General features: G+C 39.1%; 1 protein-coding gene across 1 annotated transcript in view; it reads right to left on the bottom strand.

The window, feature by feature from the left end:
* Positions 1-559: 559 nt before the first annotated feature.
* LOC104310339 (N-deacetylase and N-sulfotransferase 3) overlaps positions 560-16,425 on the bottom strand; it is a 54,447-nt gene continuing 38,581 nt past the window's right edge. The window contains exons 7-14 of the mRNA XM_054172626.1: positions 11,622-11,804; positions 10,218-10,314; positions 8,978-9,101; positions 6,518-6,692; positions 5,861-6,031; positions 3,118-3,227; positions 2,437-2,539; positions 560-1,241 (exon numbers count right to left, since the gene is read on the bottom strand). Coding sequence (XP_054028601.1) covers positions 1,122-1,241; positions 2,437-2,539; positions 3,118-3,227; positions 5,861-6,031; positions 6,518-6,692; positions 8,978-9,101; positions 10,218-10,314; positions 11,622-11,804 — 1,083 coding nt within the window. The 3' untranslated portion in view covers positions 560-1,121. The remainder of the gene's footprint in view (positions 1,242-2,436; positions 2,540-3,117; positions 3,228-5,860; positions 6,032-6,517; positions 6,693-8,977; positions 9,102-10,217; positions 10,315-11,621; positions 11,805-16,425) is intronic.

Below are 16,425 nucleotides of genomic sequence, written 5' to 3'. Positions count from 1 at the left end.
TCATCTGGAAATCCTGATAGATTTTCTCATCTGATGTAAACTAAAGGTTACTGAAAGATTTTGATCAGGCTGAGGGATCTTGGAATACACAAAGCATGGACTGAAGGAAAATAAATTAAGGAAACAAATATTGATGCAAATTAAGGCAGTCTAAGTAACAACCTGTTTCTGCTCTTTATGTGTTTTCCATTCATGATTCACAGCAATATAAGCCTGCAGTGCAGTATCTGGACCTGGCTGCTCCTAGAAGCCAGCAGTGAAAGCCTGTGCATTGCACTGCTTCAGTCTGGTTCACAACTCTCGAAGTGTTAACACTACTTATAAGGTTTATACTGCAACTCTTGTGCTTCACATGTCCAATTCCATTTCTCTTCAGGTAATGACTAGAGTCTGTATTTTGCCATTTCAGTCAGTACAAAGTCAGACACAGTAATTATGGACAGAGGCCCTTACCTCATTGTCAAGGTTTGTTGTTACAGGCTACAATCACAGATAAAGTTTAGTTTTGTGCTTGTTTTTTCCCCCTACATTATTTTTGTCTGTGGCTTCCAGATTTTGTCTATTTTGTTGCTGGGCACATCTAAACCATATCTGATAACTGTACTTCTTCCTCTTGTTAGTATATGATTTGGGTATTAGCAAGCTGATTCCAAAGGCAGAAATACACCTGGCATTTTGTGCTACATTGAGTTTTTTGATTTTAGGCAAGAGAAAAATCAAATAGTAAGAAAAAACTGTCAGCAGCCTAACAGTGGGGTACAAAACATACATGAGACACAATACTTTTGAACTGATATATAAAAATGTAAATATTTACCATGAAATTGGACAGGTCATGTATCTCTGAACCTTAAACCAGTTGCAAATAATTTCCACATATGTGCACAGTAGTCCACACGTCCAGAAATGTTTATGAGAAAGATATGGCCCACCAGAGCTCTAAGAAATACATGTTTTCACAATCCACATGCCAGCACATGGAGAAAGAAAGAAAAAAAAAAAGAATCTATCTTGTACTCTTTTTTGGAGAGGTATATCTTACAAGACCTTCTGGTAGCTGGAGACTTTAGGTATGATGACTGAAGTGTGGAAGAGAGATTTCAAAAAGCCTTTTTTCAATGCTATCTTACTTTCTGTAGCTCCTGTCTCAGCCATGATGGCAGGGGCTGTCCCAATTTGTGTAGGAGTTTTGACAGTTCCACGTTGTGATCTCTGTAGTAGCTTGACAGAAAAGCCCTGCACTGGTGGATACAAAAGGAGATATTTTTATTTAATTAAATGTTGTTCTGCAGTTGCTGAGAGTTCTAGGTTTCAAAATTACCTGTGCTAAAACTTTACTTTCTCTTATGCACTTTTTACTGTTCTATGCTACCTACCACATGCACATTTAATCTCTTCACGTTAGGAGCTGAACTGTAAAAATTAATTTTGAGAGAAAAAAGGGCGTCCAAAATGAACACTGAAGTCAAAGCAAAGCATCTGATTCTGCTCTCAGGTAGTCATGTAAATGAAGAATTGCAATTAAACTGCTGCAGTTACATTGAATTTACAGAAGTGTGATTGAAACCAAAGCTTCTAAACCATCTTTGTACAGAGGCATGTATCAATTAGTAACCCCATTTTCAGAAGTATTTAGAGTTGAAAAATACAACAAACAAACACAGTCTTTTCTCTGGCCACCAGCCTTCTCACTTGATGACTTTGTATCAGTACGAATCTTTTGATGTGGAGCTGCTTGTAATTTAAGTGCTGTAAGAAAAAAATAATCCTGGCTTACACTTTGCCACATTAATGTTTACTGCTGTTCAAACTCTAGGTTTCCATTTGTGTTTTATTCCAGAAATGGGAATACAGGACAGCATAAACACAGAAGTAACATCTGGAGCAGGAATCTAAACCACCCTTGGGTACAGGCTGCAGCATTTGATCTGGTGGAATTTTCTTCATCTGAGCATTAGTATGGTGAAGGTATTTATAAAATTCATAGAAACAGAACCTAACTTCTCTTAAAACTGGATTTGGATTATATGAGTCTGGATTACTTGGCATGGTCTAGCTACTCTGAAATACAAGGGAACAGACAAATGCACACTTCTGATCATTACTGAGTGAGAAAAAAACCAAACAGGCAGTATGGAGCCTCTGCTGGTTAAATCACTTAGGTAAAGGGAAGAGGTTTCTAAGGGAATTGCACGGTTGCCAAGTTTATTTTTCTAAGGGGTGCCAGATTTTAAAAGCCCATTTTAATGCCTTGAGTTCCTCACATCTTAAATACAGAACTGAAAAGTTTTATGTATTCCATGGCTATCTTAAATATTTTGTTTGTAGGGAAAGGTATTCAAGTAACGTCTGCTTAATTTTGTCCTCTCTCCCTTCTCACAATTTTGCCTGTGCGGCGTCCATCCCCGTATAATGCCCGTGAGCTTAACGGTTTACCTCAGAATCCATAGGAGGGTATTTTCTGCCTTTGCTCTTTCCAAGACACTTTGTTTTTCCTTCTTCCAGGAGCTGACACCAGAAACCTTTATGTGAATCAAACCTGAAATAAATATTATGCAGCGTAAGGGCTGTGAGATACTGCAAGGAAGATGCATCTCCCAAGTTTAGACTGAAGTTTCAAAAGAGTAAAGCTAAGGTTATTAGTCTTGTTTTAAAGGCAACCAAATCTAAACGTCAGAATCTGAAGGACTTACGTACATGTTTATTTATGATGTATAGAATGGATGTTACATTCTTGACTGATTGGTACTATTGAGTCTGTCTTGCAGTTAATGTCAAAAATAAAGAGAAACTAATTTGCTTTCCTTTTAGTTTATGCACGTCAGCGTTCCATGTGCTATTCATATTCATACGCGCTTCCTACAAAGTAATTTTTGTTTTGCCCATTTGTCAGAGGTCTACTTCTGGAACAGTCAAGCTGCACGCTGAGTGGCTCAGTGGATGAGTCACAGAACATCTAACCCTGAATTGTGTTCTTTCTAGACACTGAAGAATGCATCCTACTGACAGCTCAAAGGAGTAGTATGAGAGGCTTTCTTTTACAGCGAGCTCACTTAGAGACTAACTGGTATTTTAGGAACGTAGGAATGTGTGAAAGCGATGATTAAAATCACTCACGTTAAGGCTTCAGAGTAGTTGTAATGAGGAGAGACTCCCAGAAATTTCTGTACTTCATCCATTACAGTAGATGGGTCAGTTCTCAGCTGCTGTCCATCAATAATTAGCAACTTCAACACATAAAATAAACAGAAGTTTAGTTTAAAATTCATTGCTTCAAACTGAGACTCCCACCTCTTTCGAACTCATGCATTATACGGAGAGTACTGCCCCAGAGAATGACAACTGCTCCACTTTTAATTGTCAACATCATTAATGACCTGAGAGCAGGGTAAATGGCATGTTAATTAAATCATAAATGATATTAATTTGGAAGCTGTTGTGACAAGAGAGAAACAGCAGCAAAGGATCTAGAAAGGTAAGAAATCTTGGTGGGAAATTGAGTGAGATTTGTCCAGACTAAAAAAAAAAACAAAAAGAAAAAAGTATTGTCTAGAGAAAGAATCTGTAATTGCCATAGACACAAACATGTGTTTGTAGTAATGTACAGTGATTTTGAAATGCTTGTGGAAATGAGCAGAAACCAGTAGGCAGATGTTGGCTATACAACAACACAACTGTATGAAAAACAGGTCTTTGACAATATGAATAAAGGCAAATGTTAGGAGGACCTTAAGGCAGAGATGTAGATAGGTACAGAATGTGCAATACATCTCTTCAAAAGCCAGGCACTGCTAAGTGTCTCCTTTTTCTTCAGGTGCCTGACACACTCATAATAGGCTTTTGCAATGCAAGGTAACCCCTGGTACTTTTACAGAGAAAACCTAATGCTACCAGGGCTGGTTCTTTGCTGGCACTATGGGATGTAAAATCTGGCAAAAAATCTGTAAGCAATGCATACTCTTTAACATTCATGGGCTATTTTTGGAGAAAAGCTAATGTAAACATAATGTAGAGAACTTCATACAAGTACCATGGTATTACAGTATTGTGTGTCTCATGAAGTCTGCAAGGCTGGCCCAAAAAAGAATATGTGGGGAATAAGAGCAACTAGATGTATCAGAGCTTCCTTGGCACACTCTGGGAAAACAGAAAGTGCAGACTCCAGCCAACTTTTTCCAGCTAAGTGAGTCCTGGATAAACAGAAGGTTCAGACTGCAGCCAACCTCCCTCAACTAAAGTAATCTTTAAATGCTGGGTAGGGAGTAGTGCCAGACACACTGCTAATGTCAGAAAAATCCATCTCAGAAATAAATCTACCAAGGAGATGCTGATCATGTGACACTGTCTGCCTGGTCATATACATCACAGGCTCAGGATGTGCACCTTTTGACGTCTGATCGTGCAGAGGGCCAGAAGGAGGCTAATGATTTGTATGTGATAAGCCAAGAGAATCCTGCAAGGAGATTCAATTTTAATGTTGCTTGTGTACCACCTGTACTGAAACCCATGGGTCCATAAAGACACACTCTGAGGCTCACAGGCACACAGAGAAACTGAGGATTCAGAGTCTGATAGATACCAAATGTAAATGATTACGAGCACCAACATGCCAAACTGCTGGAGTGCATGAGTGACTGCTAACAGAGGCTCTGATGTGTGGATGCACTGCTGTGGGCAGCAATGTGTCAGGAATTTCCAAAACCAGAATGTGCAGAAGTGACCCAGTACTTTGACAGTTACACACAATTCATGCTAGGGAAAACATAAATTAACCTAAAACCCAGTGATGCCTGAGATGGCAAACATGCTGATGGTACACAAAGGCTTTATCTGTATTGCTGACTGCTACAAATCAGAGACAGCTTCTTTGTCTCAAGGCCAAAGGCCACACCATGACCTGGATTCATGTTGCTAAACCCTCTCACTCAGAAAACTGAATTTGTTGTGTTCTCAATCTCTGATGATAATGATTCTTGTTATCTCTCTAAATGTGCTCTGAACTGCTTGGCAAGATGCATTTTGCTATGGGTCCAAACTCTGCCAGAAGTTTATTAAAAATTCAGCAGTATGGACAGCAGTGAGGCAGTGTCTCAACTCTTGCACAAGTACACATTTATTAACTACTACAATCACAGCCTAAGGAAGTTGACAGTGGGAGATTACTGCATGAAATGGCAACGAAGTGGGTGGAAACACTGATGCATTTAGATATTAAGGTGTTACAAACCCACTAGATCACATCCATTTCCATGTGGTAATTCCCATTTCAGATAGAAAAGGTATGTTTTACACCCCAAAGTGTTCAGACACCAAAATTCTTCTTAATCCATGCAGGGAAGGCAATATCCCAGCTGACTTCCCTTGATGCTCACTGACACCTGCTACCTCCCAGAGTAGACAGAAATATTATTGAGCAGCTTCCCTTTATTTTCCTTGCACTTTAGATTTTGGGAACTCTGATGGACCATCTGATATTAATGAGACTGCAATGCACCGAATGTCTGTTGTGTTTTCCCCAATACTACTGAGGAGCCAGACACAGAGCAATAAAAGCATGAGCAAATGAAACTCAGCTGTAAGTTAAAGGCAATTCAGGGTACAAGAGAGTTCAAGGACTTCTGTCTAGTTCTGCAGAAGAAGCTCCCAGCTGTAAGGTGCTAAGACATGACTGCACTAGCAATGACAATGAATTACTTAGAACATGGCTATGAAGAATCACAATCAATGTCTTAAAAGGTGCTCTACGTATATCTAGGATATCTCTTGAGAATCAGTATTCAGCAGGCAAGACTTTTACAAAGGTAATTTTTTAGGACAGTAGATATATAAGATTAGGATGTCAAGTTACAGTCTTATTCACCTGATAAGGTGGGAAGTAAGTTAGCCATCTTTCAATATGGGTTGCATACCATCCAGGTGCTAGGCATCTCTTTTGGAGAGCTCTAAGCTCAGATGGGGCTCGAGGTCCAGCTGTGATCACCTGATAGAAGCTGAACTTAAGAGCTGCAGGATCTTCATGCGATCGCTGATGCTGTAAAAGAAGTTACATTGCTGGAATTTCACAGACCACAAAAGTTAGGAAAATATGACAAAACTCTTGGTCTTATTGACCTGGCCTCATTGACCTTGCCCCATCGACCTTGCCCTGTACCTCAGAAAGCAACATCATTCGCAGAATAGCTTGAAAGTCAAAGGTTGACATGGCTTTTATGAACTAGGTAACTGTCTACATCAGATTTTTGTGTGTGCTGATTACACAATCACATCAGAAACCATTTTTACATGCTTATATTGCAGATAGACTTTTAAAAACTTGGTTTCTGGTATTCTAACACTTGAAAAATCCTCAGTTTTACACTGATTGCAACTTCAACCCAAGGGTGATCCTATATGGTACTCTGATGAGTAAAAGCTTGTATTGTCCAAATACATTTACATACATTTAAACTGAGAGGCTATACTGTGAGAGGATTCAAGATAGAAACCTTGACTTGTGCCTGTTCTTCAATGTGCATACCTGATACCAGGAATATGCCCTATCAGATGGGTCAATAAGGATGGTGATGATCTTGGCCTTGGGTATGAGAGAAGCAGCTCTCTTAGGAGCTTCCTCAGAGTGGAAATAGTTGGCACTTTTCTCAAAGAGGAAGTCAGTGGTGACGTTAGAAGGAGTGGGGAAGAAATCCATGTACCTAGGAAAGAAAACATCATTCTCAGAATTAACTTAAAAGTCATACAAAGGTTGACAAATCTGTTAAGTAAATTTTATTCTAGAGTAATCAATGACAATAATAGCCTAATTGCCAAACAAAAGCAAATAGTTTATATTTTTGGTCATATTTTGTCATTCTTCTTCATGTACAGTGTCCTGCTGTTGTACTGAAGTCCTGGTAGCAGACTGAATAAATACAAGGCAACCAGGACTCCAACCTTGTAAGAAAACACTTAACATTAAACATAGCATTGCACTGAATTTGGGGGAAAAGTTAATTGACTCTTTAAATACCATGGCAAAATTGAAAAATGTGTCAGGGAAAAATGGTGAAGAGATTGGACCAGGTGGGATACCAAGAGGTTCCAAAGTTTAGGCTCAGAATGTCTGCTGAACACAGACTGTAGAACTCTTGTTTAGTGCCTCATTAATGAGACAATTATTGAACCTGACAAGGGCAAAGCTGAGAAGGCTTTAGAGAAAGTTGATTAAGAAATATGTAACAATGCTTACATAAAGAAATGCATGACAGGTCTCTGTAGACTTCTTCATTTCAAGAACAGAAAGATCAGCTCTCATCTTTACTGTTCTGTTATCCCTACTGGGAGACTATAACCTCTTTCAGGACAACAGTATTGAGGTTGCTGAAGGCTGAAAGAACCCTTTCCTGCCTCTAGAGTTAGCCTTGGTCTAAATCTAAGTTTGGACAAAGATTAAGTGTGAGCCAGCTCTGAGGGAAAGCTGTATATTCACAACCATAAAAGAAATTGAGTTGTTATTTGTGAGTACTTTTGTCTTGAAAGAATGGACTAATGAGGAGAGATCTTGTATCTAATTACCATTCAGTAAGGTCATTGCATGCCAGCATTAAAACACACTGAAGGTCTGAGAGATCCATCTGGCAGAAAGAGTGCAAACCTAGGAGTTAAGCAACAGGTAGTTCTGCTATTCAAGAACTGTGAGAACCTGGGAGGGGTCAGTGGGACATGTAGTGCAGAGGTACAAACAGCCAAATGCATGCTGTACAGTGAGAACCAGTCAAAAGGATGTGCCTAGTCTATACAGGTTGACCGCTGGGAGCCTTTTGCACTGGTACTGTGTTAAGATGCAAGGTAATTTGACAGATGTCTAGCAGAGAAAACAAATCTGCATCTTAAGGAACAGGATAAAGCAGAAGGAATGAGAGAAGCAGCAAAGTGGTCTTTTAAGAATATGAAAACAGATTTTTTGGAAGAACTGCCTCACTGTACTTTGGCTTTTTCCATCAGCATGGACCTCAGTTGCATGTCAGCTTCACTGACTTGGAAAGTCTCAGCAGCAATGAGTCAGCTTTCTAATTTCCAGTCATTCAGCCAGCACTGGTAATAACTGGCTGATTCACCACACTTGGTACAACCTGCTGCAACAATTATGACTGTACAAAATAAGTGACTTCAAAAGAAATTGGATCTGACTTATCTGCACCGAGACTGTACAACAGTGTTCAGTCTGTTAATGTTATGGATGAATACAAAGTCAAAGTCAATAAAAATATGTTCCCTTAAGCTGAGGGTGGGGGAGGAAATCAAGAAACAAGACAAAATATCAATAGTCTTTTACTGGTGCTCCCCAGCTACTATAGCACATTACCAACTTTTCATCTAGAAGTGCTTTACACTGCAGCACTTTTCAGAAAGCAGAAGAGATCAAGAATGACCTTCTGGGTGCAGTTACGTCCAGTCATTCCCTGGGAGCCATAGTGAAGCTGGCAGCAGTGATACATGCTCTTTTTTAGCACTACTTACTAACCCTACAGAAACACTAACACTCTCCTCATTACCAGAGCTTTGAAAAACATTTTGAGAGGCTTTCCCCGTTCTCCTTGCTATTGCTACTTCTAAATCCTATTTAAAGGAAAAAATGTCTCTCCATGATATTGTAATTTTTTCAGTTAAGAACAGTATTTCTAACAAATGTAATTTTTGCTTCTATATATTCAACTAATAACCAACTTCAAGGACATGTATAATGAGAAATACATACTTTGTTACTGTTTTGCATATGTTAATATACAAACATTTACAAGAAAGCCTGACAAAAGTTAGTTGCATTGATGATGTTCTGTAATAAGATATTCACTTGCATTATTTTATCATTTTAGAAGGACACTAAAGGTTATTTTTAAATCTCACTTTAAACAAGCCAATACCATTACCAACAGCAATGTCATTTTTGTATGGTGCACAATATATAAACTGTTAGATTTATACTAATAACCCATCTTACCAATCAATCCCCCTGTGGTAGTTATTTCTATTAAAGAACTGTACCTCCTCAAAGGTTTTTGGGCTGGGGGAGTTACTAATGATGGAAGGATGCATGATCAGGAACAAATACAAGGCAGTGGTACCTGCAAATAGGATAAAAATCCAAGATTAAAAAAGAAATCTCAAAACAATACAGAAACATTTTTTGGGGGGGTCATACTCACAGATGGACTAAATCAGCTTTATTCAATTTCATCTGAGTGAGGGGATGCTGATTTCTTTACCTAAGAACCTGTGCTTTCTGCACTTTTAAACTGAAGACATTAAAAAAGCTATAAATACTTAACACAGAAACTGGAGTGCCAAAGCTGAAATCTGTTTTTCACACCTCTAATAACTCTGTTTTAAAAATAATTATTGGGTTTTATAAGACTGTCACAAAATTAATTTAAAAATCTTGCACTCAGTAGCTGTTGGGGATTGGTGAAGATGAAAGGAAGCATATATGCAATTTTCTCATTACAGAGAAGGAAATTAACCATTATAAAGTGCTGCAATCTTGCAATTCAAACTGTCCATTAGGAACTCCTTGACTTGAAATAAATGCCAAGAAATAACAAGTTTATATAAAGAAGAAATGTGCAGGACAAACAAGAACTCGCTGTTAGGCATCTACTCCATTTGAAAAAGTGTCTGTTTTCATCTCCTTCCTCTTTGACAAGACCTTATCTATCTCGTTGATCTCTTTATCCAAGCTTTAACTCAGTATCACAGTATAACCAAGGTTGGAAGAGACCCCAAGGATCATCAAGTCCAACCTGTCCCAACAGACCTCACGACTAGACCATGGCACCAAGTGCCACGTCCAATCTCCCCTTGAACACCTCCAGGGACGGTGACTCCACCACCTCCCTGGGCAGCCCATTCCAATGTCGAATGACTCGCTCAGTGAAGAACTTTTTCCTCACCTCGAGTCTAAACCTCCCCTGGCACAGCTTGAGACTGTGTCCCCTTGTTCTGGTGCTGGTTGCCTGGGAGAAGAGACCAACCCCTTCCTGTCTACAACCACCTTTCAGGTAGTTGTAGAGGGCAATGAGGTCACCCCTGATAAAGCCAAAGAAATCCAACACACCTCTGCACCCTTCATTTTCAGCATGCAAACTACCTGTTGTTGTAACTTCCATTACTAAACTGTATTTAGATGATACCTGCAAATTAAAAAGTGCTTTTAGATGATCAAGATCCTGAGGAAAGCTCACCAGTTTTCTGGGGTCCTACGACCAAGAATTTTGGCAGTCGATCACAGGTTTTTTCTTTAGACCAGATATCTCTGTGCCGTTTGTCATCACAGGGGTTCTAGAACAGAAGAGAACAACTAAGAATTTCACTGGCAGTTACACCGGATAAGGTTCTCAAATTATGTTTATATAAAGTACCAATTTTTCACCAATGCAGAAACATTCTTATTAGAAAATGTAATTTTCCCCTATGGCATAACAAAACATGTTATGCATTAAAGAATTACTTCAGTGGTTAAATCCTATGTTTTCTAAATAACTCTAATTTTTCAAGTTATTTGGATGCAAGCTAATTGTTTAAAAAATGCCTTCTCTCTTATGCACTGCAAAATTCTGGACATTCCTCCCCCCCCCAGTGCAATGTTTTATACAACAACAGCATGAATTTCAAGATGTATATTTAAGTCCAAATTTGCAATCTCAGATTCAGTTTCCAAGCTGGTCATTTGGTATCCAATGCTAGAAAATATTTGAGCAAAGCAAGCTGAAATACATTTTATTGTTTGATTTAGTGAAGTTTGCTCCTTAGAATAGTTCTACCAAGTCACCTCAACAGGATGGTATTTGGGGTACGTACAAGCACCGTAGGTTCACGTGTGCCTACAGCACTCAGATATTCCACTGAGTTGTTTGATCCGTTGCTGAGCATGGGCAAAAAGAACATGAGAGCATTTGCTCTTTAGGGACTGTGTGCTTAGCACTAGGTGATGGGCTGAAGATGTGTCAACTGCAAGGTCAATGCAGCAGGCTTTAGCCTTTGTAGGTCTTCACATTCCTGATAGATTCAATTTGCTCACTTACAACAGAGGGATAATCAAGCAGAAGACATCAATATATTAAATGCTGGTCAAGTTGCTTGGGCAGTTCTCAGCCATTTGTGAATAACTTTCTTATCTACCTAATCCTTTTCTTCCTTGCCAGTTACTTTTAGCATTAAGGTAGCCACAGTCTTAATGCTCTTTTATGTTTTTGGATGCCTTTTCACACTCGGAAAAAAATGTTCATTTCTTTAATGGCAAATTGCTTAAATACACATCCACATCTCTCTGTCAAACACTTCAATCCTGTTTGTTCCAAAAGGAAAAAAGAAAAATCACACATTTCTGAAAGCAAGTAAAGTCACAAATATAATAATTGTAATTACCCATCTTAATACATAATAATTTTACAACCACTCTATGGAGATTTGAGCAACAGGGAAAACAATCACATAGGCTGAAGCTTTAGTAAGCTGTTTTATGGAGCCAACTAGTAAACATGAAAATACCATTGCTTTTCCCTAGAAGAAACTGAAATAAAGAACTTCACAAAACACACCACCAAGACAATTTGTTTTCCAATCTCTTCATCAGCAAGCCTGCCTACCTGCCAGAGAGGGTCCTTTTGCTCAGGGAATAGTTCAAAATACTTGTGAGCCAGCTGAACTGGAGGCAGTGTTTGGAGTTTCAGGTTTGTCCAGGTATGAACAAAGTTGGCCAGGTTCACAAAGGTGTATAACCCCAGGCGGTCGTTCCCATAATTGGACAAATGTGTCATGAAGATGCTGATCTTTGGAGAACAAAACAGAACAAGCATACATTGTCTCTTTGTACCAGTAGGTGGCAGTGTAAGCACAGATGATGCACACAATATGCGTTCTGCTCTTCAGAGCTCAAGCTTTGTGTACTACAGCTGCTCATAGTTGAATTTCACTCTCTTTCTCAAGTCAGCGCAATGCAACCAAGGAAGAAAATCATGGAATAAGTAGTATGAGCTCTGTGTGAACCAGCATATGCAGTCCTACCCCGGGGTTGTACAACAGTTACATAATCTGTGTCTAAATTTACTTAATGGAGAATAGAGCTAAAAAACATCCACGGTTTTACGTCAAGTGGAATAAAAAAATACAATATTGAAAATGTGAATTCTGCTTCCTGACTTTGAGTAAAGAAGTCAGAGGCCAAGAGGACAGCTGAGCTTTTGGGGTTCAGATCTTACTGCTCCAACTCTTTAAGTTTTATAGGATAAAGTAGCTCATCTCTTCTACAAAGGTATTCCGCACTGGGCAGATAGTTGAATCATGCACAGAAACAAAATCTGAAGCCTCACTGAGTACTTCCAAATAATTGTGTATAAAATACTTCCAAATAAAAATTAAAAACTCTCAATATCCCATCAGCTGTAAGACTGCTTGGATTTTGCTCTTCCAGCACATTACTGTGAAACTGCTGCTCAGCTGCTGCATCCCTTGCTCTGGCTGCGCCCTCACCTCCCAGAGGAACCAATGACTGCCATGAAGTTTCTCACAGGAAGAGCAGGTTTAGATGCACCTAAACCATGCTGATGAGTAGAGGTAGGAATACACAGACTGCAAAGATGATCTCTCTCAGGGACTGAGGAAAGGCTGAAGACTGACATCTGTTTTGCACAGTGATCCATTTTCAAAGTAATTTCTCACTGACAAAAGTCTGTTCCTAGACTAAACCCAGCAAAGCCATGCCTCTCCAGCAGGGACTTATTTCCAAAGTGGTTTGATCTTTTTTTTAATAGGAGCACTCTCCCAAGATAAATTTTCCAGACTAACTCCCATAAATAAAATAAGAAATAAGACTCTTTTGATAAATAAATCTGCTAATGCCATGAATAGGCTTTTTTTTGTTTCTAATTTAATTTAATTTAAAGTACAACTTGATGTAAGCTACTTTAGAAAGAACAAGGTTTATCATGACTGTAATTCTGAAATTAGTTCAGGAGCTGAAGTTAACATTTTGTAAAGAAAAGAATGAAAATCTGGAATCTGCAGCTGTTTTGTTTTGTTTCAGAGTATTTAAAACACTGCCATCCTTTGATATAAAATGTTATATTTTTGAACACCTCACTGTAACACTACAGAGAGCTTGCAGTGAATGGATACTGAAATGTGTCTTATTAATAGTGTCATTTGGTGACATCTCTTGGCTTCTAAAGTAAACTGAGGGATTCAGTCTGTCTGACTCAAGTGAAATCAGGAGACATACACTGAGAAATAATTAGGATACAATTTTTCTATTCAGATAGGAATGAACTTATTAAAAAGCCACCCAAAACTCTCCCTATGGCCAGCATTTTGCCAAATGCATAACCTTTTCAAGTTTCCCTTTTCATTTCAGCTCTCAAAGCAGGAACAGACCAGCCATTGGAGTAGGTTGTTCTTGACAAACATGCAATCAGAGGGTTTCCATAAAAAAAGGTTAAGTTGCTTTCTTGACAGCCTCTTTCTTTCCTACATGTGGGCTGACCTCTGGCATTTACAATGTCAGTTCACCTCCTGGCAGCTCCCTACCTGTCAACAACTACAGCACTGCACAGGGAAAAAAAATCAAGAGAACTTGAAGAGATTGCTTGTTTGGGGAAAATATGTATTACTCTTTCCCTGAAGGGAATATTGCTGCAATTTTAAGAATATCGGAGTGGAGGCTGAAAAATTGATCAGGTGTATCATCATAAATAATTTCCAGCATATAAACTGTGTCAGCAAAAGGGAAATAAATATCAAGAGACTTCAGTTGCCATTTTACAGTTGTTGTTTTGGGTTTTTTTTCCCCTGTCAAATACTTCATAGTTAATGATTTAAAACAGTGGTTTAAAACATAAATGACTAAATCTTTTAAAGAAGTCCATACTTAAGTGTAAGCAAATCCATGATCTAGCATGCAACTTTACATTGTAGAACAGGTCTCCTTTGCTTTTGTATGGCTAAACAAAAATTTTAAAAAAATACATATAAAATCACAGATCAGCTGAGACAATCTTCCTGGAGAACTGGAACAAAAGGCTCTCCCCTCCTGTTGATATGGTACAAACAAATTCCTACTAAAATCACTACCGCTACCTGTGCAGCCAACTATAATCCTGTGCTTTGCAGCACAATGAAATATTGCTGATCCAGAGCTTAACTCACCTGATCTGACCTGACAACTACTTACTCTTGCCTTCAGCTGCAGAACCTGCTTCCAGGCTAAGGCAGGAGCCTTTGTAACAAAGGGAAGTGTGACACTGCAATGGCTGCACTCACATTTCTCTGAGAAGGACCCTGGAGCGCTTTGCATCCCAGCAATCCCTTTAAGAGATGGCTTACAGTTGGGGATGACAACCTGCCCCCTGCTCTCTCCTACTCAAGGGGTTCCTGTGAGTTTCTTGATATCAGCTACACAGCCATGGCCCTAGCAGAGATGTATAAGCTGACCCTCCAGTCTTCCTGGCTACAAGGAGAACATGATCCATCCAAGTGCCATTTTGAGGGATTTCACCTTGGCAATGGCTCAGCTGCAGGGATGCTGTGCTGCTAACCCACCTCCCTGCTTTCCCTCCAAGCTGTGCAGGATAGAAACTCATACCATTACCCTTCCATTTGCAGCTCCACACCAAGAAACAACTTAATTATTACTTTTTGCCTTCCACATCGAGTTGGATGCTTTGTTTTTGCTCTATCAAACCACATTCTGCTTCATTCAAACAAGTCTAACTGATGAAAATGATTACTCTTTCTGTGCCAAGTAATAGTTAGCCTGCTATGCTAATAAAGATTTATTCTCTTAAAACCACAGATCAGGAGATATAAAAGGAATCCTTTGTGGGCATCTCAGAAGACCAAATCTAGTAAATAACCCTATTTGTTCAATAATCTTGCACCTCTGGGAAATGCTGTAAAATATAAATAGAGCTTCATATATTTCTTTATTCCTTTTTCTAAAGGGAAGCAGCTGTGAATGGATTTATATTTACTCTAACAAGCATTTTAGCCTCCCTTTCATTTAAAAAGAGCTTATTTGACTTTATTATTTCCAGACCTCTTGTAAAATAAATTCTTCCAGGGTATCTCATCTTTTTCTTTATCTCAGTGGAAGAAGGATCACTCTCTTTAGCTGTTCCTCATAAACAAACCATCATCTTGGTTGCACTTCAATGTATACTCTCCACAGAATTTAGTATCTTTCATGAGGGGGCTGAAACAGGATGCAGACAATTTTAAAAATGATGGGTCTGGGACTAAATCTGGCCCCTGGGCAGCAGCTCCTTTCTTGCTCCCACCCAACTTTGGATCACAGCCACAAAGGTGTTTTACACTGCCTTCTCATAGAGCCCTATATGCAGCTCTATGACCTGTTCTATTCAGCTTCCCTTACCATTTCTGCACTCTTCCTTCCCATGAGTGAAAAGGCAGAGGGCTACTTCTGTTTTGCTCTCCTTCCCAATCTCTAATTTTACTTGGGATTCTGAATAGTACTGCAGAGACGTAGGGAAATGAGGACAAGCACTGAGGAGAAAGAGCTTTTATCTTTTTGAACGCTCATTCTGTGCTGCACATTTCCTTACTACAACAACATTTCCCAATTAGAGGCACCAGCTTCTAGGTCAACAAATTACAGTTGAGATTGAGACTGAGTTGCTGCTATCACATCTTAGGTGTCAGGAAAAGATGAACCAGCATGATCTAATTTATATATCAAGAACTGAGGTAACAACAGAAGACTGACAAACAATTTACACAAAATTAAAAGAAGACTGCATGGTGAGCAAGACTAACTGCTCTGATGGAAAGCAGCAGAGTGGGTATCTTTGTGCTGGGCAACCTGCAGTTATTCCCACTCCCTTCCAAATATCATGGTAAGTAAAATATCTCATGTTTCATAGTCAAACTCTGTTTCACATAATATTTTTGCAGTTGACTAAGTTGCACTTACACATCACTATCATCCTTCTTCACACTCCTTTTCCGTTTTCTTTCCTTAATGGTGTACTGCATCAGGAGGACACATTTTACAGTGAGGGCTGTCCAGAGAGGTGGTAGATGCCCCATCCCTGGGAACATTTAAGGTCAGGTTGTTTGCACTCTGAGCAACCTGATCTAGTTACAGATGTCCCTGCTCGTTGCACAGGGATTGGACTAAGTGACCTTTAAAGGTCTCTTCCAACTCAAACCATTCCAGGAGACTGTGAGTTTTCAATTTGGTTTCAGTTGCAATAATAAAGCATGAAAGAAAGAAGAGGTGATGTCTACAGCAGACTGAAACTAATGAAGCACAGAACAACAAAAGCTTGTAGAACAGTAGTCCACTGACCAATGTCTTGAAACATTTTGATCACACATGCACCTCCAATGCATGTATATTTATTTATAAATCATATACTTCCAATACTGAAGTTCTGA

This window comes from Dryobates pubescens, chromosome 24 (assembly GCF_014839835.1).
Source record: "Dryobates pubescens isolate bDryPub1 chromosome 24, bDryPub1.pri, whole genome shotgun sequence".
NCBI lineage: Eukaryota > Metazoa > Chordata > Aves > Piciformes > Picidae > Dryobates > Dryobates pubescens.
Note: the sequence above shows the minus strand (reverse complement) of the source record. Positions and strands in the feature narration are given on the sequence as shown.